This window comes from Pezoporus flaviventris, unplaced genomic scaffold (genome assembly GCF_033815535.1).
Source record: "Pezoporus flaviventris isolate CSIRO_AGI_PZ_B2104156 unplaced genomic scaffold, CSIRO_AGI_Pfla_v1 ptg000021l, whole genome shotgun sequence".
NCBI lineage: Eukaryota > Metazoa > Chordata > Aves > Psittaciformes > Psittacidae > Pezoporus > Pezoporus flaviventris.
In genome coordinates, this window is record NW_026892569.1 from 4,257,501 (window position 1) to 4,281,759 (window position 24,259).

Sequence of the window (24,259 nt, forward strand, 5' to 3'; positions counted from 1 at the left end):
GTCTGAAAAGCCTTAGCACGTAGCTCCGTGTGCCAAAAGCCCCATACTATGTTTTCCTAAAAATTACGTTCGAGTTGCCAAAAAAATTGGTGGGAACTTGCAATTTCCGAGTTACAAGTTCACACGCCAACTGCGAAAGGAGAAAAGCCGATGTGCGAGGTTTTGCAGAACCCTAAACGTCTCCCTAATCTGTGCTCCCACTGGTGTCTGTGTGCAGACAGCCTGAGCAGGCTCCGGGGATGGCGGCTCCCTTCCAGCGTGTGGGCAGCCCAAGAGGCACAGGCACACGGCAAGGAAAGAGGAAAAAGAGGGAAGAGATGCAAACTCAGACTGGTGAAATCATTTCAGCTGTGTCGTGGCGGATGGGGAATGGGGTTAGCTTGGTCTTCAGAAATAGATAGGTTGGGCAGTGAGAAAGGAGCGGATTGTCGGTGGAGCAGGTGGTAGTTCATAAAAAGTTCTGTCTTTCTGTGTGTTTAGTAGATCTTGTCATAGAACCACAGAGTGGGTTGGGTTGGAGGGATCTTGAAGATCATCTGGTTTCAATCCCGTTCCACGGGCAAGGACACCTTCCATTAGACCAGGTTGCTCCAAGCCCCATCCAGCCTGGCCTTGGACACTGCCAGGGATGGGCAGCCACAGCTTCTCCGGGCAACCTGTGCCAATGCCTCAACACCCTCTTAGTGAAGGATTTCTTCCTTGCATCTAATCTAAATCTCCCCTCTGTCAGTTTAAAGCCATTCCTCCTTGTTGTGTCACTACATGTGCTTGTAATGTGTCCCTCTCCAGATTTTTTGTTGTCCCCTTTAGGTACTGGAAGACTTACAAGGTTTCACATGGAGCCTTGTCTTCTCCAGGCTGAGAGGACAGCCGCAGGAGACCCCTTTGCTGCTGCCCGCACTCCCCTCTATCTGAATTACGTAAAATACCTCCTGCACATTTTCATTTTACATGCTTAAAATATTTTAGGGTTTAACTTCTTTATTTAATTTTTTTAAGTCTTCAGCAGTTGCGTGTTTGACATGGTTTTGTTATCCTAGATGTTATGTTATGATCTGGCACACGGAGCATTAATTCCTTTATCAGCTCTATTTCCTTTACAGTTGTTCATTTAATTGAGCTCCTCTGTGTATTTTACAAAACAAGATACATTCATTACAACTTGCAGACCTCAGATAGTATTGTAACATGCTTCAGAAAAATAGCACTTCTGTAGATAGTTGTGGAAGTTGGGTGTTTGGTTTATTTTTCAGATGATGGGAGGAAGCAGTAGCAGAATTCTTGCATACATAATCAGTAGGAACTTTCCAGAAGCTCTTTATTCTAGCTATTTTCTTTTAAAGCTGTGTTTACTCTAAGAATTCAGTTGAGGCAGTTGAAATATGTGGCTGCCGTGTAGAAGAAAATACAGTGCATGTTTTGTTACTCTCCTTGTTCTCCTTTGTCTTGTGCAGGCAGTTCTAAGCCAAAGGAAGTGATCATACAGTCAGTGACTGTGGTACCATACCATCCAGTTTAGGGAGCAGATTGCCCTCTTATTCTGACGTGGAATAGTCTTGTCTTGACTATAAATACAGTGGATCCTTGTCTTTCCCAAGCTCTTGGAGCAGGAAGCCACATGTCTTAGCTCTCTAGTGTTCAGGAGCCAGCACGTCTGTGTGACCATGCACCTGCATGTGGCTGGAGATGTTCAAACGCTGTCCTCAGTGCAGCTTTGGAATATTAAACACACATCGCTGTATGTAGATGGCCTCATGTGCTGCCAGGGACTCGGCACCAGAAAAGCTGTTTCCCAGAGCACAAGAGCAAGCTCTGCTAGGTTTGACAGTGATGGACCCTTCCGGTCCAGCTTGTTGTGGACAGGTTGTGGGGCCGTGGTGCTGTTTACTGGAGGCTCTGTGTTGCGCTGGCATCATGCATGGAGAAGGTATGGGCAGCCACAGAGTGCTCATGATTGCCCACTGTTGTTGGCCAAGGCAAGCTGGAGAGGCTTGCTCAGTGTCCAGTCATTCCTCCCTGCTGTTGCCTCTCCCTCTTCCAGCCACCTCTGCTGGCATGGCATTGCTCTTCAGCCATGGGTGAATGCAGAAGAGGGATTAAGAGCTTGGCTTCCTGCATCCTGAATCAAAAGTAGGCATATGTGCTTTTTTTGGTGAGTAGAAACAAACCGGTTTTGACAGAGCTTTTTTAGGGAGTTTTCTCAGGCACAGGATGAAATTTTGAGGTGGAAAAAATTCACACTTTTTTTTTTCCCTTTATTGGGCCAGTGTGGTAAGGACCAACTGTATTTTTGGGTGCTTGGGATCCATGTGTGTCACTGCTGAGCATGTGGCTGTTGAGGAACATGTGCAGTACGTGCGCATTTCCTGCACAGAAATGTGGTGGGATCCTTGCTCTGGACCCAGACTGGAGCTGTTCCTGGGAAAGAAAACATCAAGATAAAACTGGGGAGGAAAGCACCTCTTCTGTTGCACTTATTCTGTTCTGGCTCATGCTAAGCCGGTATGTTGGGTACTTTCATAGCGTGTGTGTGTGTGTGTGTGTGTTAACTTACGCACCACTGTTCATAGGCACATAGATTTCTCTTCTGCATCATGCTGTCTTGGCTGTAATGTGATAGCTGTAGCCCTTGGACAGGGCAAGGCAAGGAGACTGGATCTGTTTCCACAAAAGCTTAGCTAAGTGCATTTTTCTTATTGTGTTAGGGGCCTGATTCTTGAGGGGGTTGAATGCTCTCAGTTGTGGGTACTCAGCATTTTTGCAAGTCACCCTGCTCAGAGCTTGGTGGTTACTTTGGGGTTTTTTTAATGGGAAAAAACCACCCTATTTTTTTCCATTTGCTTCTTCATAAACTGAAGCCACTAAAGAGTCCTTGCCTAGTTTTCCACACACAGTCACACACTGATGGGAGCATGAGAGGGACTGCAGGTCTTAGAAGGCTTGAAGTGTGTGAAAACAAGGAGTCCCAACGAAAATGGGTTTGCAGCTTAATTGTAGTGGGTGTGCATTTGTTTGCGAAAAGAAATGAAAGTGCTGGAGGCCGAAGTGCTTTCTTTGTCCTTACAATAGTGAGCAGTATAAACTTCCCCAGCCAGTTCTGCCAAGGTGCTTGAGACCTGCAAATCCCTGCAAAGCTTTGTCACGCTCCTCACTGCGACCCTTCCCATCAACTCCGAGCCTCAACCATCCTTGCACTGCTCTCCAGAAATACCATGTTTTGCATGGTGGACCTCTTAGGCTCCCAAGTGCCTTTATTAAAAGGTGTCTTGTTCGCATCACAGGCTGTCTGCATTTGGGGAAGCCAACATGACTTTTCCAGTGGTTTTGAGATTCATAACTTGCCCTCTGGATGAAGGTGCAGCTTTCCACTGAGCCAGCATTAAGCCTGTTGCTCTATACGTTCTGCTTGAGGCTCCTCAGCTACCCAGTGCCCCATAGAAACAAGATCCATTTTAAATGCTGTTTGCAGCATCTTGGACTTGCTGTGTGAGGATGAGAAATGTTAACATAAATTCTTTAAATAACATCTAGTAGTGTTGAATGCACAGAATTATAAAACATTTTTATATTCTGAGACTCATTTGCATCTTCACATTAAAAACTGTGGTTTTCTTTTCAGAGAATGGTTGCAAGATCTGATTTGTTTTGAAATCAAAGCTAAATTTGTGTTCTTGCTTTCTTCTTTGCCCTTCATTTGACAAATTTTTCTTGTTCTATAAATACAGAATTGTAAACAAGGGCTAATCCTTAGCAACAACCTGGGAAGTTAACATTTCTCTCCAGCTCCTATTATAGTTAATTCAGACACTCTGAATATGATGTGATTTATACATAGTATTCCTAAGGCCAGGAGGTACTAATATCTTGTTAGAGAACTGAGGAAAAGAACACGCTTTTGTGTGTGTGCCATATAACATAATTGCGCTGCATTTTCTTTCATAAGGAGGTGTTTAAAGATGCTTTTTACTTTACATTTGAAAAATGGAAGGCTTCTGCTTTTGCATTTGGCTGAAATTGTCTTAAATGTGTTTTCCTTCCTGCAGCAGTCAACATTGTCAAAACATTTTGCAAAGTACATTTTAATAATATGGGTTAAGACCATCATTATATTAATTTAATTCTTGGTGTAGGTAAATTCGTAAGATGCTTTCACTTTGTCATAAAAGTTTTTCACAGTAAACATCATCTGTGCAGAAACATCTGTTTCCCTGTGCAGAAAAGAAAGAGATAACATAGTCGACAAAAGGATAAATCCTTGTGTTAAAATAGAGTTCGAGCAGTCTCTCATTCATGGTCCATCCTTTTATTTAATTTTAATCTAATTTTGTTTTGCTCTGTTTATGTTTGTCCAGGGACTATTTTTGTAGTGTTAATCTATGTAAGCCACATGCAGTTGAGAACTGCAACTCCCAAAAGGCTGTGATTAAAACGTTATGGATGTGGCAAACCACAAATGCAAAAGTAAGTTTACATTTAGATTTTCTCCATCAAATATTTTATTCAAGTTTTGTAATACCTTGGTATCGTGGTCAGCATTGCCATAAAAATTCTGTGTTATATGGAATGATACAATCTGTGAAGCATTTCCCATTATGTAGACACCATGTCTTTAAATTATAGCAATTTCTTAAGATTTTAAAGCAAAATGAGCTCTTAGAAGTGTGATTAATAGCAGGGAATGAGGCTAACACTGGGTCATCAGTGGCACTCCATTACAAAAAAGGTTGGACTAATAAAAGCATCCATCTATTTGACCAATAAAGCATTTGAATGATATGCTTATAGTTTTTATCATACCGTAGTTACTTTGTACTGAATAAACTGTGATTTTACGTGCTGGAAAAGGAGCATAGAACAGGCAGCAGCGGCTGAGGTGAGAGCAGTTGTCTCAAGTAAGGAAATATCAGGACTTTTATGTGGGGCTTGATGTTTTCAGAAGCCTTCAGGTTGCGGTGTCTACATTTTTGAAGCTGCTGTGAAATATCCAAATCCCCCGTGACCTGTGCCTGCCTGCCCACAGTCATTCGGGGAGGCTGGCCCTCGCTGTCCTGCAGGGAGGGGAGAAAGGAGGGTATTGTGTGTAATCATTAATTCAGAGTTAACTCCCCGGCAGCCCCAGACATCAGAAATACTCTGCTGAAGCACAGGAAATGGGGCAGCACTTCTGTTTTCCTGGTGTGCGGCCGCCAACCCCGTCCTCGAGTCGCACCTTTCATCCTGCCCGCTATTATGCTGCCAATGTATTAAGAAATAGGCGGTTGCCTGAACAATGCTGCATTTGGGGTTTATTTAAATACCTGTCTTACTCAGAGGTTGCACTGATTTCATGGGTTTGAAGCTTTTTATTATTTTTTTTTTTAACTACAACAAAAGGCTAAATATTTTCTGAGGAAGGAAACGGAGGTTCTGGGCCAGCCCTGGATGCCCAGGGTTGTGCTGTGGACAAAAAAATACCAAATATTGTAAAACTGGTGAAAAAATTGATGAGGGGGGAGGCTTCTGGCCATTGTGCTGTTTGCACGTGAAATAGCAAGGGAGGGGAGAGCAGTGCCAAGGCCAGCTGTGACCTTGGATGTGTCATGTATTCAAAACTGGCATGATTTTACTCAGTGTGTGGTGGTGGTGCTGATGCTTGTCAGAAGGTAGCAGTGAACCAGGTAAGGGCCATGGTGCAGCTGGGAAGGAAGAAGGACCCCTGGTATAGGCCACAGCTGCAGCCTCTACCCCCATCCAAGTAGTACAATGTCTTAAAGGGCTTATTTTACATAGAAGAGAGATGGAGAAACTTCTGGAGGTCACACGCAAGGATTGTGTCAGGGCAGGAATGTAACCCAGAGCCCTGGATTAACCCCTACGGATAGGACCATCCATCTGCTCTCCCTTTACTTTAGATCTTTACCGAAATCCATGTTCAGGGTAGAGAAGTCACAGAAACCTCCCTTGGGAAGCATTGCAATGGGCAGCTTCTTGAGAGGTGCAGAGATGAGAGATGGGAAAGGAAAAGCTTTCTGGAAGGTGGCAAACCCAGGGGACCTTGGCATTTTGAGCACCTCAAGGACTAGTGTCTCACTGCCTTGAGGCCAAGAGGTGGACATCGGTGGGGAGCAGTTGGGAACCAGAGGCTTCAGTTGTGAGAAGGTAACATCAGAGGAGCTGCTGCTTCCCTTGGGTTGACAAAAATATGCTGGGAGAATCTGCAGAGATTGGAGAATGACAATGGGAGGCAGAAGCAAGAGGGTTGAGGATGGAAGAGAGAAAGGGGAAGAGGGCTGAACCACACCTTACAGCTTCAACTTTGTGCATCTAGCTGGCATGGGCATGGATGTGTGTGTCTAGAATGAGACATGTACATGGTCGTGCTGGGCATGTAGGAAGCCACCATTTTTCTCATTTGTTCTAAGAAAGAGATGAAAATTTTGCATCCCACCTCTTGCAGTTGCTGAAGTTCTTTGAAAATGCAGACACTTCTTTTACATCAGTGGTTTGGCCGGTAAATCTTGTTTTGTAAAGCACTTTCAAGTGTTTTCAACTCCTTTCTTTATCCTTTATCGGAACAGATGCACAGCTATGTGTTTTCCCTGCTGCCTGTTGTCTTGAGGTTGCACAGCAAGACTGCAAAGGCTTTTTGTTTGTTGTTGTTGAAGGGGAGGAAAAAAACCCTCAATCCACAGAAGAGTTAACAGGATTTCACTTGATCTGCTCGTTTATGCAATGAGTAATGCGAGGTTGGTAACAGCAAATTGTTGTTTATAAGCAAACATGGCACTGTGTAAACAAGAAGGCCTGGTCCCCAACTGGTTTGATTTCATGGTGGTCAGCAGCTGATGCATGTAACGTGCAACCTTTCTGCTTCTCAAAATGTCAGAAGAATGACTATTTGTTTGTCTTGAGTTCTTCCCAGCTGTTTACTCTGTAATGCATTTGCCTCAACCTTGATTCCCTAAGAGTGGCCCCTTTCTCCTCCCTGCTCTGTTTACATTAGTCCTGCCCCGAGTGTCACCTATGAAATCTGTTGATTATTCCACCTGGTTAATGTTAAATTGCTCTTGCAAGATGATGTGTTTGTTCATAAACACAAATGCTGGGCCCCTTGTTTACTGTACCCATGGCAGCAATCAGTTATTAAACAAATATTGCTTTGTTTGCGGGTGTGAGCAGCGGTTTATCCTGCAAGGTCTGGAAAAAAACCTTTAAATGCTGGGATTTTGATAAAGGAGAAAAAGGGGAGCTTGTCCCTGGAATGTGGCTGAAACTCACTTTGGTTTGCTTTGCTTATCTTTAACTTGGGTGAAGGGGCTAGAAAGATTAGCAAGTTGTTTGGTTTTTCCAAGAGATTTCCTTAGTGTAATGATATCTATCCAGTTGTTTGCTTTTTTCAGAAGGGAGAGAGCACTCCTGCAAGACGACTAGCACAGCAGTAGATGGCTGATGGCTAGAAAATCCTGCATATGGAGCAAACAAGGAGTTAGAAGGTCTAGGACAAAGATATAGGGCTATGAACCAGGTAATCACCCTAAAAGAACAGCCTTGCGTTGTGTGTCAGCGTTCGGTCGGGGGCTGTTTGGTTTCTCTCTTTTCTCACGTTGGATTTTAATTGATGTATGTGCCCTCGATGGAGTTGGGAAAGGCAAAGCTTTTGCTTTTATTTCTGAGGAGATCTGATGAAAATCTATTTTAGAAGCACAGCCGTTTGAATGGAGAGAAAATACCAAATGTAAAAACTCACTCTGTCGCTCCTCCTCCTGTGAGTGAGGTGACAGAGCTGCTTTTCTGCTTTTTATAACTGGAAGACTGTGTTTGCATCTGCTAATTTCTGTATGCTGGCTGTTTGGTTTCTGAGAGTCCTAATTAGAGAGCACCATCCCAGTAGTTCTTGCTTTTGGGTTGTTTTGAAAATGAGCAAGAAAAACTCACACCATCTTTGTTTCTCAAAATTATTGTTTATTATTGTTTCTGAATGGGGCTTGGATTTCAAATGCCAGGCAGGACCTGTTAGCACTAACAGTAAATTGTTAGGGCTTCGAGTACAAAGGGAGTAAACCCTCTTAGAGTGACCTTGAGAAAGAAATGTTAACTCTTCTTGTATGAAGGTGGTGTCTGTTTCTTTATATGTGAATTAATCTGTTAAAATGTTTTGAATATACATTTATGAAAAGCTTTTGGAGGATAAAATTAACTATTTGTCCTTTTCAGCCCTTGGAAAAGCAAGCAACAGAATATGCATAACAATGTGATGTATTGTATTCTCTAGCTTGCACCAGTGGTTAAACGGATTGTTTGGTTTGGGTGTTGGGGCTGGGGGGCCACAGAAGGTACCTGAAGTGTGTAAGTGGACAAGTGGGTCATTAATTGGCTTGTGTTGCTGTGATGAATCAAACCTTCTCTGCCATAAAGTAAGTGAAAATAGTGAAGTGAAAATTGTATTGTGCAGAACTATTAGAGTTGCACCTGGCTTTGAGGTGGTTTTCGACTTCTGGAGGCTGGTGGAGAGTTTAGAAATGCTTTAATGGAGGTATGCATGGAGGGTGGGAGTCTAATTCATCTACAGCCAGCACTTGGTCTTGCGAGGCTTGATACCATCTTATTGTCGCAATGCTGCTGCTGTGTAGCATAAACTAACCATATTTACTGAATTTAATGTTTACTAAATGCAACTTTGGCCTTTTACTTGGTTGAATAGTTGCCTCTTTTCTTGAGAGACAGACTGCAAGAGTTTATGTTGCAAGCTCAGAGCAGTGTGCATACAAACAAACGAGTCCTGGGTTGTGAGAATAGCTCTGCAGTTTCTGTTCCTGTTCTACATGAAGCTGCTGCTGTGCCTGGGCTGGGATGAGCAGGTGGGTATGTCCCGAGAGACAACAGCTACCAGGTCGGCACTAAGGCAGCTCTGCACTTGAGCGTCCTTCCTTCTGGAGAGGTTGTTCTTCTAGTGCGGATGATGTTTGTGTCCACACAGTAGCAGTTGCAGAGTTGTGTGGTGCAGCAGATGAAGGTTTTTTGTTTGGTTTGGTTGGGGTTTTTTTGCTGCTTGCCATTCCTTTCCTTCCAAATATTCAGTGATCCTGGTAAGGATGATTTCTGTCAAGCTCATGGCTGAAAGACAGCTCTCCCCAAGAGAGAGGAAGGAACCTCACTCTGCTGCTGATGGTATGTAAATGATTGCATCATATTTGCCAGTCGCTTGGGAAGTGGCCTGGCTCTAGAGCTCTTATGCAGCTATGGCATGAACTTCATGCTCAATGTGGGGTTTAACAGCTGACAAGCTGAGGGGCATAGACTGAGATAGAGCTGGCTTTGCAAAGGGGGTTTGTTTATCAAAGGGGAGACTGGGAGTAATTTCTGTGCACATGTGTAAAATGAAGGGAGGATGCAAAAACCTCAATTGGGGAAAACCGAGTTGTCCATTATTTCTGCCTGACACTTTGGGTCTTACCTAAGGAAAGGAGTAACACTTGTTATCTGCACAGCTTGGTATGTTTTAGTGCACTAACTTTCCATAGGGACCAGCTCTCCCTCTCTTGAACTGAGCATATGGCAACCTTTTAATGTCTGTTTCAGTTATGGCTTTGCTTGTTCTCTGTTCTTACTGTTTGTGGTTGGCAACACCCTCAGCAGAAGGGATTTCCTTAGGGGTAACTGCAGTGGCTGGTTCTCTAAGAAGTTAAGTTGTTTGACCATGATTTCACAATAAGTCAGTGTGGCACAAAAGGGATTAGGCTCCTGACTCTCCTTCCCTTCTCACCACAGCTGTCTTAAGTTTCAGCTCCTGCAGAGCATCAGTCAGCCTTTCACTGAGCTGCCTCCAGATGATTTCAGGTTCCTGTGGCCCTATGATACACACTGCTGCTGGAAAGAAAACCCCCACAGTATAAGCCATGCAGGCAAACAGTGAAAGAGATTGTGTTGTGTCCAGTTAAATAAATGAAAAGTTGTGGTATCCTGCATCTAGACTGGAGTAGGTGAAGCTGCTATTCAGGAGACTTGAGGGTGGCAAGTAGACATAAACCCTGGTAGACGTTCAGGTTGGTGGAAGTTCAGCCTGTCAGTGGCATGACCCACAGGGAGGAAGTAAAGCAACACGTGTCCTTCTCCTGTTGGCCAAGGTGATGTGCTCAAGCACTTTTGGAAAGCCCTGGCCTGTCATTCACTGACTTTATTTACAGCTTCATGTTTTCCTCCTCTTTCTTCCTTGTTTACCTCCCTCCTCTCAACATAGCTCTGCTTCACAAAGATAACTCTTCCCCAGGGCTGGGAGGGCAGGGAAGGGGAGCAGCCGTGTGTGAGCCACGTACCAGGACAGCAGACTGGCTTGTGGGGATGCTCCAAGAGCAGCGTGATTTGTTCCTCTCTCTGGGGAGAGAGGGAAACAACCCACTGCAATGGGCTCCACCTCCACGGACCCCAGGCTTGGGATGAGTCCAGCCGAGATGGGAGCACCAGGGCTGTGCCTGTGTCAGGAAGCGGAGGCAAGGATGTGCTGCAGATAATCTCATTCCTCTGGACCCTTTATTTCCTAAGCAGTAAATGAAATTTCAGATTTTAGATACGTCTAGACATATACAGTGCACGATAAAGTTGATAATACATTAATCATTTTTAACAACAGGTAATATGCATAATTTATGGTGTTACAGTGCTATCTTTTTTGATATTTATGATGGATAATGCTCAGTTTTTGCCCTCATATTACTGCTTTAAATTATACCACAAGAAAATTAATGAGAAAGTAGATTTATGGGTTTCATTTGTTTGTCAATTCGGAAATTAATTGGGTGTTAATTTTAGCCGTCCTTCATCAGACCAGGTCTTTAGTATGTGTGCATTACTTTGCATTCATTGAAGCCTACCTCCCATTTACTGTGGGTCACTAGCTTTGCATACATTAAAATAGCCCTCAGGCTCATTCTCTTGATTACTTTTTGAACTGCCATGCATTAGAAAATTTACGCCTTTCTGTTATAATTATGAAAATTCACTATTGGAAGATGGTGCTTGCATAACAGCAAGTACACAGTCTTGCTCAGCGATGTAAGATCATATAGCAAATCCCAATACATTTTTGTTCTAATCCTAGAAAATAGCACTCTCGACAATCTTTGTTGTGTGAGTTTCATCCTTTGAAATTTCAAGGATCCATTTTAATGCACTGAATTACCTCTTTAAGCTGAGGAAATATCAAAGGATTTCACCTCGTCGCTGTCTCTTTGTTTCCTCTTTCCGCACATCCAGTGCATGTTCCTCCCTTGCCTTGCTCCAGGTTTGCCTCTCCTCCTCCAAACGCCACTGTCGGACGTGACTCAGCATCGCCTTTCAGGACAGTGGAGCGTTCCTTACTATTTTGGCTGATTCTTAAAGACGATACTTAATTGCACTTTGAAGCCCCTTCTCCTTTCTCCTACTCCTGCACAATTCAGTAACCACCAGTAGTGTGTAGGCGAATGGCCTTCAAAGGGCTAAGCATGAAGTTTTATCCAAAAAGTACCCTAATGTACTGACAGTTGATCTATAGTTAGTTAGTACATAATTATACCTAAAATACACGCTGTCAGCAGGATAAATGACGGCTACTGAAAACGCTAAAAGCATGACGGGTGTTCACCCATCTGCAATGACGAGAGTGGAGGGGTTTGTAAGTTGAGAAAGGCTGGTGAGTTCAGCATGATCTGATTTAGTTAAATCATGCCATATGTTGGGATGGCTCTTTCTAATAGTTGTGCTAACCACAAACACAGGCAGAGAGAAGTCATCTGGTCCACCTGGCTAGTTTGGATTCCCCTCCCCGGCGTTATTTCTGTACTTAGCGTGGTGGCAGCCCTCAAGCTGCTCATGTGAAGCTGGCTGATTCACAGTTAATTGTGACATGGTGTAATTTAGTAAATGAGCAGCTGAACATCTGTACGCCTTCCCTCACGGTAGATCAAAGCCTTACCTTACTCAAGGCTTTTAATTTCCACTAGTGAATCCTGTTTTCTTGTACTGAACTCATGGATGGCGGGATGTTGCTGCTGGCCACCTCACTGACCTAGGGACAGGGGGTCAGCTGGCGGAGATGCGTGTTTCAGCATTGTCTGGGGACCATCAAAACATGTTCCTGGAGAAATTCAGAAGTGGTGGTGGTGGGATGTGGAGCCTGAGGAGCTTTCCCTGGCAGGGCACTTGCTCCAGAGATACTGGGACTAAAAGACACTACGTGTGAGTCAGGCAGTGGTCTGGGAAAGTCATCGTGGTCCTTGGTACTGATAACGGGAGTGCTAGGAGCACCAGGCTGCTTTTGTACCTGTGCCGAGGGTAAGAAGCAGCTTTGCTTGTGATTTGTGTATTGCCTGGCTCTGGAGCACGTTCAGTTTTCAAGAGGTAAAATCCTCTTTGCAGCGTTATGCTGTCATGAAATGCTTCCAAACATTATTTGTTTGGGGATTTTTTTATATATATAATTTTACAGAGAGGTGCTCTGAAGTTAGTTCTGAGCTTGATTTGGGGAACCGCTTGCAACAAATAGGTGAAATGTTTACTTGCAAACCATGCATATGTGGATAGTGTGCCTGCTAGAGAATTTAAGACTGGTTCTTGTGATCTGATCACTTAAAACTGATTTTACCATTAACTCTTGTACCTATAGAAGTAGTAGTATAAGTCTGTGTTGTGTTTAATTTACATCTCCTTTCATGGCTGGGCCAGGTTCTTTAAGGGCATTTATTCTACTTCATATAAATAATTGATCAGCCAAGTTAATTTACTTCTGCCTGACTTGGTCAACCTTAATTAACTGCCCTGGAATAAAGACTGAACTTTTTGTTAGCTTAAAATCTTTCACAGATTTCACAAAGAAGGTTTGTTTTATGACATTCTTGTTCCAGCACTGATCCCAGGGGAGAGAAATGTTGAATGATCTTTATGTGTGTATGTATTTGTAAACACCTCCAAGTACTAATAGCCAAAATAAAATCATCAGCCTTGGAAGTAACTTTAAAACACGCAGGCTGCATTCTGAATCCGTAGTCCAGGTTGAGTCTGGAAGCATGTTAAAACAGACATTTTAAGGCCCGGAAGACCCTGGGGATAGTTTTTTAAAGGTGATGAGATGCTTAAAGATGTAGATTGATGCTTATTCAGGAGTCTTAAAAATGTCTTGCCAGATGCCTTCGTGAATCGTGAGGCATCTAAATACATCTGAGTATTAGTCCCTTATTCTTTCAGACTTTTAGTGGGTCCTTATTCTGACGGGTGCTTCAGCCAGTAAATCCTCCCTCATGCTGACATTAAACAATGCTGCTTAGTCTTTAGAAACTGTACTAGTAAAGGAATTGCAGAAATTGCACACTTCGGCACCCACCTCCAGCCTACTAATCTCCATGCTTAACCTTGCTCATCTAAATAGTCCAGTGGAGCTGAGGGACGTGTTCTGCAGCATCTTGGCTTGGTGACGATATGGACTTCTTTTGTTTTTAATGGATTAGCACAGAACCTTTTAAAAATTAGGATTCCTTCAGGTTCTATCTTTCTAGTTAAAAACACTGACACTGGAGTCCTCAGATCATTTTGATTCAGTCAAAGTTCACATTTGTCCTGTGTATTTTCAATTTTGACCATGACCTGAAGAAATTAGCTGTCCCCTGATTCTGTCCAAGTCATCTGGAAGGTGATGAGCTGTTGTCCTCCTGTTGACAGAGTGCCTTGCTTTGATTCCACTCCACTGAATTTTTACTCCATTACTTCGAACATAACATATTCACCAAGGAGATGGATCAAACTGCACGGCTTTGGCTTTATATTTGACTATGCATCAAAGCTGGAATAGGTTTTGAGCAGGTTAAGACGGGAATCTTGAGAAATGGATCACCAATGTGAGATTTTTAAACCAAGCTGACATTAAGCCATAAAAGAACAGTTCTTTTATTATGTGCTCCTTGATTTCAAGAGAAAAATTTAGAAGTTGCTCATATGGCAGCTAGCTTTGGTCCGTTCATGGGAAAAACATTTTGTGTCATCTCTAATAATCTTAAGTCATTCTGTATCCCTCCTGACATGAAATATCACAGATTGTTTTGTTAAAAAGATATTTACACTGGTAAGAGCCCACCTATTCTAAGCTGTTAAAAATACATTTCCCTTTGCAGAATTGATAGCAGAGTGATTCTGCTTTGTTCTACAAAGCAGCAGTAGACGTGCTTTTTTTCCATTAAATTTCTTAAGCCGGAACGTGGTCTCTTGCATGTCATAGAAGCGCTTGTGGGGTACTGTATTTCCTATAACAAATCATTATGCATAACAGCTTCTTCAGCACTCTTGGTTATTTGGGGTCGTATTCGGACCAGAATCAGAGATTGTGATACTAAACCTGAAGCTTCAGTTCCGTTCCCACAGAACCTAATCACGTTGCATAAAGCCAACCTTGCTTTGCTTTTTTCTTTCACGATTTTGAATGACAGACTTCGCTAATGGGCTTCTGTAAGGCCTGCTCCTCTGTGCTGAGGAGAGACAATTATCTCAGCCATCCTCAGTGTACCATCACCTCAGCTCATTTAGGTGCGCTCAAAAAGACAAATAATAATCATTCTTGCAGAAAGCTCTCGCAGGTTGATTTTCATGACATGACGCTTAATGATCAAACCAAACTGTGATTATTTATGTCAACTCGCATTTGACTACAGCAAAGAAATAAACACTTTTATCTTCTCTGCCTTGAAAATCCTGTTTTCTGTTGGAGGTGTTTTAGCAAAGTGGATTTGGTTTGTATTGTTGTCCAGTTGGTGTTACACTGAAGTTGACTCCCTGCGAATGGGTGTTTTTAAAGCAAAGTTTGCTCAAAGATGTTCACTTCTGCTTTTAAAGTATTTTTTTGAAAGTCCAAACATGATGGGTTTCTTTTTCTTTTTTTTAAACTTTTTTACATTCCTTTTTCAAACTCCATTTCCAGCTTCATTTCCTTGATGGCTACTGCCAATACGCCGTGTAGGATGGCACAGCCAGTGGAGGGGCTGGGACAGCTCAAGAGGTACTTGGCTGGGTTTTATTTACTATGGTATCGTTACCTTTACTACTATTTACTATTATTTTACCTTTACTTTGAGAGGTAAAATAGATCATGAAGTTTGTAATGGAAAAGATTCTCAAGAACTGTGTTCTTTTTGTGACCAAATACTATAAATAATCTGTCTTTTCCTCAGTCCTATAGGTTGGAAAAATAGTAGCAATTTCGACTATTGTTTCTTTCCAGGAGCATTTTGCAATCCTAGAGACAATAAATAATTTCTTGGCCAGTTTGGTTGTGAATTATTTTCTGTGTCCTGGAGATATTTTGCTCAGAAGGGCAAGCCAACAAATTGTGATCAGGCAGTGATAGATCTCCTCCTCAGTGGTGCACATTCTTCTTGCCTTTGTCAGGGGCATCTCGGAGCTCCGGTTGGTGCTTTCTCTGACCCTCCTTAGTAGTTTATCCAGGTTCTCGCTTCCAGTCAGTTTGTTGCGTGAGAGGTGTTGGAGAATGAAATGTACTTCTTTACTTTTGTGGCACATAGGTTTTAGCATCTCTTTCCACTGTGGTGTCTGCTGGAGCACCTTCCACCGGTTCTTTAGTATGTCCTTCCTCCATCAGGTGTGGTCTGTGTGGTGGTGGTGGGCCAGCCATCATTTGCCATCATTCATCATTTGGGGCCGATAGGGATGCTGGGGAGGAACTTTTCATTAGGGACTGTAGTGATAGGACAAGGGGTAACAGGTTAAAACTTAGACAGGGGAAGTTTAGATTGGATATAAGGAGGAAATTCTTTCCTGTAAGGGTGGTGAGGCACTGGAATGGGTTGCCCAGGGAGGTTGTGAATGCTCCATCCCTGGCAGTGTTCAAGGCCAGGTTGGACGAGGCCTTGGGTGAGATGGTTTAGTGTGAGGTGTCCCTGCCCATGGCAGGGGGGTTGGAACTGGATGATCTTAAGGTCCTTTCCAACCCTAACTATTCTATGATTCTATGATCACAACAAAGACATGAGTCTCTGGGTTTAACCTGCTAACCCAGTCTTTCATGGTGGTCATCCTTGTACAGATCCTTTTCTGAGATAAAGTAATGCAGTGCTCCAGTTTCTCCAGCTGAGGCTTGGCCCCAAATTTCGATGGAAGCAGAACACAGTTGCATTCATTATTTCTTTTGGATTTATCTCTGGTTTTAAAAGGCGTGTCCTCCTTAGGAGTGTATAAAAATTACATGGTGTACCTTTGACTAACTTGTGAGCTGTCTGGAGAATCTCCCTCCTATCCCTTCCAAAACAACCTGTGCCATGCAGTTGCTTCCTGGTGTGTAATCCAGCCTTGCTTGTTAGATATAAACACTTCTTTAGATGTTGTCATGCTTGTAGGCTTTCCTTACAGTACCAAAAATGAAAAACACCATGCTCAGCCTGTGTCAGAGCAGGATCTTGTTAAAACCCAGAAGCATTTGCTAGTGGCATTGGGAAAGCTGTAGGTTTGTTTAGATCTCTGGAGCTTTTACAAGGGAGCTGACAGAAACTTTATAATGAGCCCCCAAGCCCTTTTGTCCCCTTGCATAATTCGAAGATTGCACAAAACAGATTGAAAGAAGTTTCCATAGACCAGCTGAAATTTATTTAAATGTAATCAGAACATTTGAGTCTGTCCTAGCACCATCCCTGTGCTCGGGCAGCCATCAGTGTGAATAGATCCTGTCGCGATTGGGGCAGGGTCTGGCTAATGAGTGGTTCCCCAGCTTGGATGGGAATTGGTGAAGAATGCTAGTGCTGGAGCAGGGTGGTGACACAGCCCTTGTTACTGAGCTGCTTCTCAGTTATGACATCTTGATTATCAACCATATGGATCATCGTTATGAATGTCTGAAGCTACCAAACGAGCGAGAGGTCTGTTACTGGTGCGCTGGGCTGGAGTGTACCTCTACATGTGGAGTGTGATGCTGAATGTCACCTCAGGCCAGCAGATGCTGGGCAGCTGGTGCTGGAAGCAGGAATTGCTGTCTCCAGCTGATACCACATCTTCAGTGACCAGGGGCTCAGAATTACTCATGTGTAGAGTTGCCAGGAAGAGGGTTTTTCCTGTTGTTTCCCATTGAAATGCACTGCTTTCTCTCGCCTTTTCCTTTATAGGTTGTAAGTGAAGGGATTTTTCTTCTCTCTTTTGATTTGATGTAGTTACTGAATTTGAACAGTTTCTTCCTTAAATACAAAGCACCTTACTTCGCAGGTGAACTGCCTGCACATAGGCATTTGGTTTACATGTGCATGTGGTGAGTTAGCATGGAGTAGGCAGTGGGCTTGGAGCATGCATCTTGGCTTTCCATGCCCCATTTTCTGTCAGGTAAGGGTTAGAGAAGGAGCACAAAGGGAGGGAAGGATGGGCTGGTGGAAGCAGAGCAGGTTAATAACATATAAATCCTGGAACCTGGGGCTTTGCAGGTTGAAATACCTATAAAACAACTCATGAAAAGATCTCAAAGGTGGCGGTTTGCAGTTGCAAACTAGCTTATGTGCTTTGTTTGGGGAGTCTTGTGCATAAATGCTGACAATTAGTTTCTAAAGACATGAATTCCGGGAGCTCTGGGAGTTCCTCATCCTTGTTGTGCGGCCTGGGGCCCGCTAACGCAGTGGATGAATGCATTGTTGTGAAGCACTCAGAAATAGACCCTCCACCAAGAGTGTGAGAGGGCTGGCTGGGAGTAGCTGTGGCTACTGAGCTGATGTTTAGCCAAGTAACATCAGAGGATCTTTGCTGTAATGCCATAGTGTATCCAAAGCCAGACCAAATCTGTAGCCAAGAAATTTGACAGACTAATTCCGTGAGCAGTTGAAGCAGTTTGCCTCAAATGAAACCTCACAGTGGCCAGCACATCCCAGACTAGCTCTGAATTGCTTCAGAGTAATAAAAGGTACTAACTTGGCAATATCATGGTGTGAATGGGAACTGGAATGCGAATGCTGTCCTTCACCTACCTGCCCCTTCCTAGTGTGTATCAAGTTTGTGATACTGTCCATGACTCATACGTTTCAGAGGAAAGCATCCAGATGTAACTAGAGAAATTTAATTATGGATTCTGTGTGTTGGTTCAAAAATATTTCTTTTTCTCTTAAGGGAAAAAAGATGTTGAGCAAATACCACTATATTTAGAACAGAACTAACTTACTAAAATTATAGCTGTACCAACAGATAAATAAACATAAACTAGTAGCATGAACCATTAATGAAAGATAAATCGCATGAAGGGAAATGACAAATGTTTACAGTTTTGGCAGGATTTAAACCAGGGCATGTCTCCTTATATACAGCAACTGTTTTAACAGCTGTTTTTTTTTTCTTTCCCCCTCCCTCCCCTCCCTTAAATTATTTCAGGTTTTTGAGTCATGATGCAAGAATCTGGGACTGAGACAAAAAGTAACGGTTCAGCCATTCAGAATGGAGCGAGCGGTGGCAACCATTTACTAGAGTGCAGCCTGCGGGAAGTGAGATCAAACGGCGAGACACCTTCAGTTGAAATTGGGGCTGCAGATTTAGCACATCTTCAGCAACAGCAGGTACTGTAAGACATATTACAAGTTTCCTACTCGCAGAAAAAGCATGAAGCGTTTAATCCCCCCTCCCAAACCCTTTGTATTTGCCAGGCAGAGGATGCTTTCAGGACTTGCCGATGACATTCTGTACATTTTTGTCTGTAGGGGATTACAATTCTTAATGTAAAGGGAAATGCTGGACTTTTCTTCCGGGGCTCCTTTTTAATAATTCCTTGGAAATACCCAAAGATCAGGGCTGGCTTCCATTGCCTGAACGTGTTGTGTCTGGTGGCAGTGATGGGGTGACCCGCTGTATACAAATAACTGGTTTCCAAAAGATGTCGCTGGGTGGAACGTACACTAACATTAAGTTTTGGTTTTGCAACAAATTTTAATATAACCTAGCAACCCCTATCAACACGATGTTTTCTGTTAGTCAGAGGGAGGTATCTGCTGCAGAAAACATCAGGGTAAATAAATAAATACATCCCGTGTCACTGCTCCTCAGTTCAGAAGAATCGGAACCCAATTGTGCCTTTTGCCTCTGTATTTTAATTAGTGCATTTTCTTTGACGTGACCACCTTCACCAGTGTAAATTACCCACATAATAAGTTTTGTCTTTTTCTTCTCCCTGATAAAATTTTGAAACCCTCCGAGGAAATTCTACACCAAAGTGCTGGGCATGTATCATGAGCATGTTTGGGAACAAAGGCTGCAGCAGAGCCATAGTGGATACACTTACGCCTAACCCTCACTTTCTGTAATGCAATAAGCATTCTTAAAACCTTTTAAATAAGCGATTGGCAGCTGGTTAAGACTCCCCTAAGTGTACAGTGATCTTTTTAGCAGGTTGTTGCGGGGAAGGAAAACCTGCACTCATAAACAAAGCAAACCCAAGGCTTGCGGAGGAGCAGGGGATGCCGTTTGCCAACCTAAGGCAGAAAGCTGCCATAATTAAACAAGTCAGAAAAATGGATGATGCTAAATGCACAGACTTTAGTTGTTTCAGTCATTTTCATCCTACAGGTTTTTACTTGAAGTGAGAATACCATCAGTGAGAAAATCACAGCCATGCTGAATTCATTACTGCAGTAGTCACACAAAACCACGGATAAAATTTCAATAACTGCAGGCCACAGTTGAGTAAACAGTTGCACTGAAACTTAATTCCTGTTGACTTTTCCCTCATTCTTTGCCAGGGGCACATTCTGATTCGTAGTGCAGAGACAACAGGGGTTACAGCTTTGATTAATATAGGACAGTAGAAGAGGAGTGGAACACTAAAATATGTTCAGCACAAAGGTCTCATCTTAAAAAGGCTTCGTATCAAAATGAGTTAATTACGCTGTGTTTTCCATAGGAGTGCTATGGAATTTTCCGATGCTGCTTTGTGCAGAGAGAAACTGGGGCGGGGGGGGGGGGGGTGTCACACAAACACGTGCACAGAATAGACCAGAATTGCTCAGACCTCTGCTCCTCCACTCCTACCACCTTGCCTGCGAGCGCCCTGTGCCAAGGCTTCTCCGTAGCCGTCCGGAGAGCTCTTGCCGCCTTAGATAACATCCTAATCTCGCGTGTAATGGGTTGTGTCATTCAACAGCCGCCCATTGGGTCAATTAAGGAGTGGCACCCATTCATTCTTAGGTGAGTCCTCCTCCAAAGGGTGCCCAGAAGAAGCACAAATGCTGCTGGCCCCTCTGGAGCAGGGTGCGGGGCTGGGCGGCAGGATTGTGGCATTGCTTTCACACAGCTCAGATTTTAGCTTCTAGTTTATTTATTCTCTGTCAGTACAATAAACGTGGTCGGGAAGCTTGCTTTTCTCCAAGTTCTTAAAAGACCTTTATGTTCTGTGTTTGAATTCTGCTGTTAATTGGTTTTGATGACTAACTTCTCCACAGAGTTTATCTTTTAAAAAGCAAGTTGGTCGCAAAGTTTGAAGCAGTTATTTAAAACAACAGGAACAAAAAAAAAAGACCTGGTAACAACAAAAGGGTAATCGGAGCTAGCATAAAAATATCAATCTTTGTGTTTGGAAAATATTTTAAATGCTGAAAAGAAGAAAACCCCGTTGTTTTCAGACAGCTAATGCAAGCGTTTACAGATACACATACAACACGGAGCATAATGTTTAGATGTTTCTCCGTATACAACATATGCTCTCAGGTCACTTAACAGAATGCATTCTACAAAACGCTTCTTCAATACAAATGAATGAATGAGTTCTGAATTAAACAGCTATTTCCTAAGAGCATTTCATTCAGATCTTTTCATTTTGCCACCTGGCACTTGTTTTGTCTGAAAAACAAGAAAGCAGTGGTAGGTAGTTTGAGCTTTAGTTGTGTATCCCTGTGATGAGCATGGCTGGGCAGTAAAACCTGGACATACAGTTGCATCTGTAGAGCATCTGTGCTGAATTCTGTTTTGCCTTTTTTGTGACATTTATGAATTTATAAGGCCTAATAGCTTTGTTAGTGTGAGTGAGGAAAACAGGACTGCTTCAGGTTTTTTAGGAAGTTTTAATGGGTTTACAAACTTGTAAATATTTTACCATGGAAAAATATGGAGCACCACAGATGTTCCTGTGTTTGAAGGAACAGTGTACGGTGTGAACACTCTTGCAGTAAGTGCAGGGAGGACTTGCAGAACAAGTTTTGTGTTTCCCATGTCATCTTAGGGTGATTCTGCCATGCAAGGAGACAGAGAGTGATGTGGTGCTAAATTATTTTAGCATTAGCAATCTTGTAAAATGTAGTGTAGTGTTAAGCTGTGAGTAGCAAATGTGGGGATGAGTTCTTCTATACATAAGAAAACCAAATAGCTCCAGCTGATGTTTGTATTTGTAATCGTGATGTATGAAAGCCAAAGCAGTGCAAGTGACTCTTCAGGGACGGTGCATCTGTGGAAGAGTTGGATAAAAATGGAGGTACACATAGGAGGAATCGCTCCCAGAATCAGACTGAAAGGGACGGAAAACCCTTTCCCACAGTGCTTCGGCATCTACTTAAGGTGAGAGAGGTTGCCTTTCCACTGCTGCTGACTCTATAGGTGCTGCTGTTTGGCATCTCGTGGGAATGACTGTCAGGATGTGTTGGAATGGTTAGGATTTTGGTGATGTGCTTGTAAAACCTGGAGTAAGCATGAAGGTTACCTGGGTCACTGGATTTCCCAAAGAGATCAGAAGTGCTCATTTGCCATGGGGTCAGATAGCAGAGTGCAGGAGCTTGATTCCAAGGTACCCACAGAGGCAGAACCAAGGGACAGGGAATGGAGCACCAGGCAGAGTCTGGCATCATCTGTGGCTCTGAAGTGTCATAGAAAACATCTGGGAGGTGCAGAATGGGTGTCAGAGTGACCCACAAGCTGAAAGTCAGGCTGGGCGAGGGAAGCTTGGACAGAAAGTACGTAATGATGGGGTGACTCCTGTCTACCAAGGAGTAATAAATAAAGACTCATGGGGACAAACTGCCTATTAATGTACATGATCACAGCTTTAGTTGCTTCAGTGGTTTCTGATCTCTACTCAAATAGAAGGTTTGATGCTTCAGTCCTAGCCAGTTCCCTTCTCTTCTTTTTTTTTTTTTCCCCAGCTCATAAAATAAATATTATTTATTGTGTTTTATTTTTATCCTCAGGACTGTTCATTAAAGTGTCTTCACATTATTAGCAGAGAAACAAGAATGTGAATGAACAAAGAGAATGAACACAAAGTTGAATTCCGATATAGAGCAGCAAGACACCAAACGCTGTGTTGCATGGTGGCAGAAACATAAACCTCTCCACATCAATAGCAAGCTCCACTTTGATACCGTAACTTCAAGTACTGCCCCACGAGTATAAAACTCTGAATCTTTTGTCTAATCCCGAATGCTTTTGAACTTTTAGGAGGTATGACTTTAATAGTAATTTGTGGACAGATTAGCTGCAGGGATTGCAAAGAGTTTATTTTGCAGAACTGGCAGGCTCGTATCAGTGTTCTCTTAAGAAAAAAACCCACATAGCTGTTTTGCAATTGCTTGCATTTATTGACAACCTGTGCTGAGCAGGCAGAATCGGAATGTTTGTATAATGTAAACCTATAGCTTGTCTGATGGACTGTAGTGTACTTTTAGGTAGTGCCTAGATTGCTTGATAAAAAGGGTTACAAGGTGACTGTTTATGACGAACTGGAACAGCAATACAAACGCAACTGGTACATGGAGAAACAAGGAGGAAGTTTATATAAAGAATTGTAGGGCAGTTTATTTTCTTCCCTTTGCCTGTGAGCTGAACTATACTGTAATTATGAAGTGTCACTTCAAGCTTTCTGGAGAACGTAGATAAACACCGGTTTTGCCGTGTGTCCACAGAGTGAGCAGGGGTTTTCCCTTGGAAAAAAAAAAAAGATGGCATAATATATATTTCATTACGTCCTGGTTTGTACTTTTTACACATTGGTTCCACAGAATGCATACAAATGAATAATGCAGTTCTGTTCATGGGTAGAAAAAAAAAAAGAATGTCTAGATAGACCTGAGAAGTTAGGATTAGGTTTTGGAGTCTGTGCCCAAGTCAGTGATTTCTTCATAGTCGGCCTCACTGACTGCAGTTGGGGTGTTTGTGGTATCCATGTGAAGATGCCACAGTGGGGCCCTTTGGCAGTAGTTGTTGTGAGAATTGTTGAGATGTGAAGTGTTAGACTGAGGGAAGTGAACTCCAGAGGGAATAGGTGGTTTCTTCACACTTGGTTATGTCCAAAGATGAGGAAAATGTACAAGAAATGGGGGATTTGTTGTGTCATTGGGAGGCAGCTTTAGTTGGGCAAATCAAAAAGGAGGTTTGACTTGAAAGAATTCGGAATGTATCCCAGTGTAAATTAAAGTAATGCTTTTGTTTCAGGCTTTTTTGTTAATAGTTTTGTGGGTTTCATCTTATTTTGAAAACCCATGAGGAGAGGTTGCAAACTGCATCAGGAGTTTTATGGTCCCATTGATCATGATGTGGACTTATCTCTTTAGAACAAAACTGCTAAATTAGAGCCAAGATAAAGTCTTTGTTTCATATTGACACAACTGGGTTAGACCAAATTTGTTTGTTAGACTTTGAGGGAGCGTCTGCGTTGAGTCATTTTGTCCGAAGAGACACAAAGCCTAATTATTAAACTGCTGTTGCTATTGAAAGAGCCATTTAAAAGTATAGATTAAACTCCATGCAGGCACACTGATAATTGATGATTACACCATGGTGCATTTGTAGAGCTGGGGCTGTTTCATCAGAGAAGGTGAAAAACAACTTTATGCTCCTGGTAACTGTGTGTTTTTATCATTCAGACTTTTCCCCCAAGTTCTCTCATCTCCCAACATTGAACGGAAGGTGACATGATGTCTTTTTAGTCATTCAAATCTAATAACTTTTAATCTGAAGGTTAAGTAGTGAGATATAAACTAAGAGATGATAATATCAATTTTATGTTCACTGAAGGGCACAATATACCTCTTTCTAGTAGAGGGAAAATTGTGCGTAAAATGTCTTTCGCTTTTCAATGGAAAAGCTGTGGCTCTGAGAGCTTGGGAATGAAGCAGCGCTGGAAAAATTAAATAAGTTTTAACAAAGGCTGGCTACCTTGCTGGGATTTTAGAATCAATGATTTTTTCCCTTAATAATTCAATTTTTAGATCCCTTGTCAATGAACCATGCTGAGAACATTCACACTGTATTCTCTATCCTCACTATTACTAATGTCTTGGTTATAACTACTTATTGACATCAACAAGCC

At 42.7% G+C, this 24,259-nt stretch overlaps 1 protein-coding gene across 18 annotated transcripts in view; it reads left to right on the forward strand.

Annotated features, from left to right (window-relative positions):
- The window catches only part of FOXP1 (forkhead box P1), a 387,372-nt gene that overhangs the window by 202,429 nt on the left and 160,684 nt on the right, over positions 1–24,259 (forward strand). For 16 of the 18 annotated variants that reach the window (XM_061455731.1, XM_061455741.1, XM_061455742.1 and 13 more), the window contains one exon: positions 18,350–18,530. In XM_061455731.1, coding sequence (XP_061311715.1) covers positions 18,360–18,530 — 171 coding nt within the window. In that variant the 5' untranslated portion in view covers positions 18,350–18,359. Of the gene's footprint in view, positions 1–9,012; positions 9,148–18,348; positions 18,531–24,259 lie in introns of those variants that run through there. The other 2 variants (XM_061455740.1, XM_061455735.1) reach the window with 2 other exon arrangements.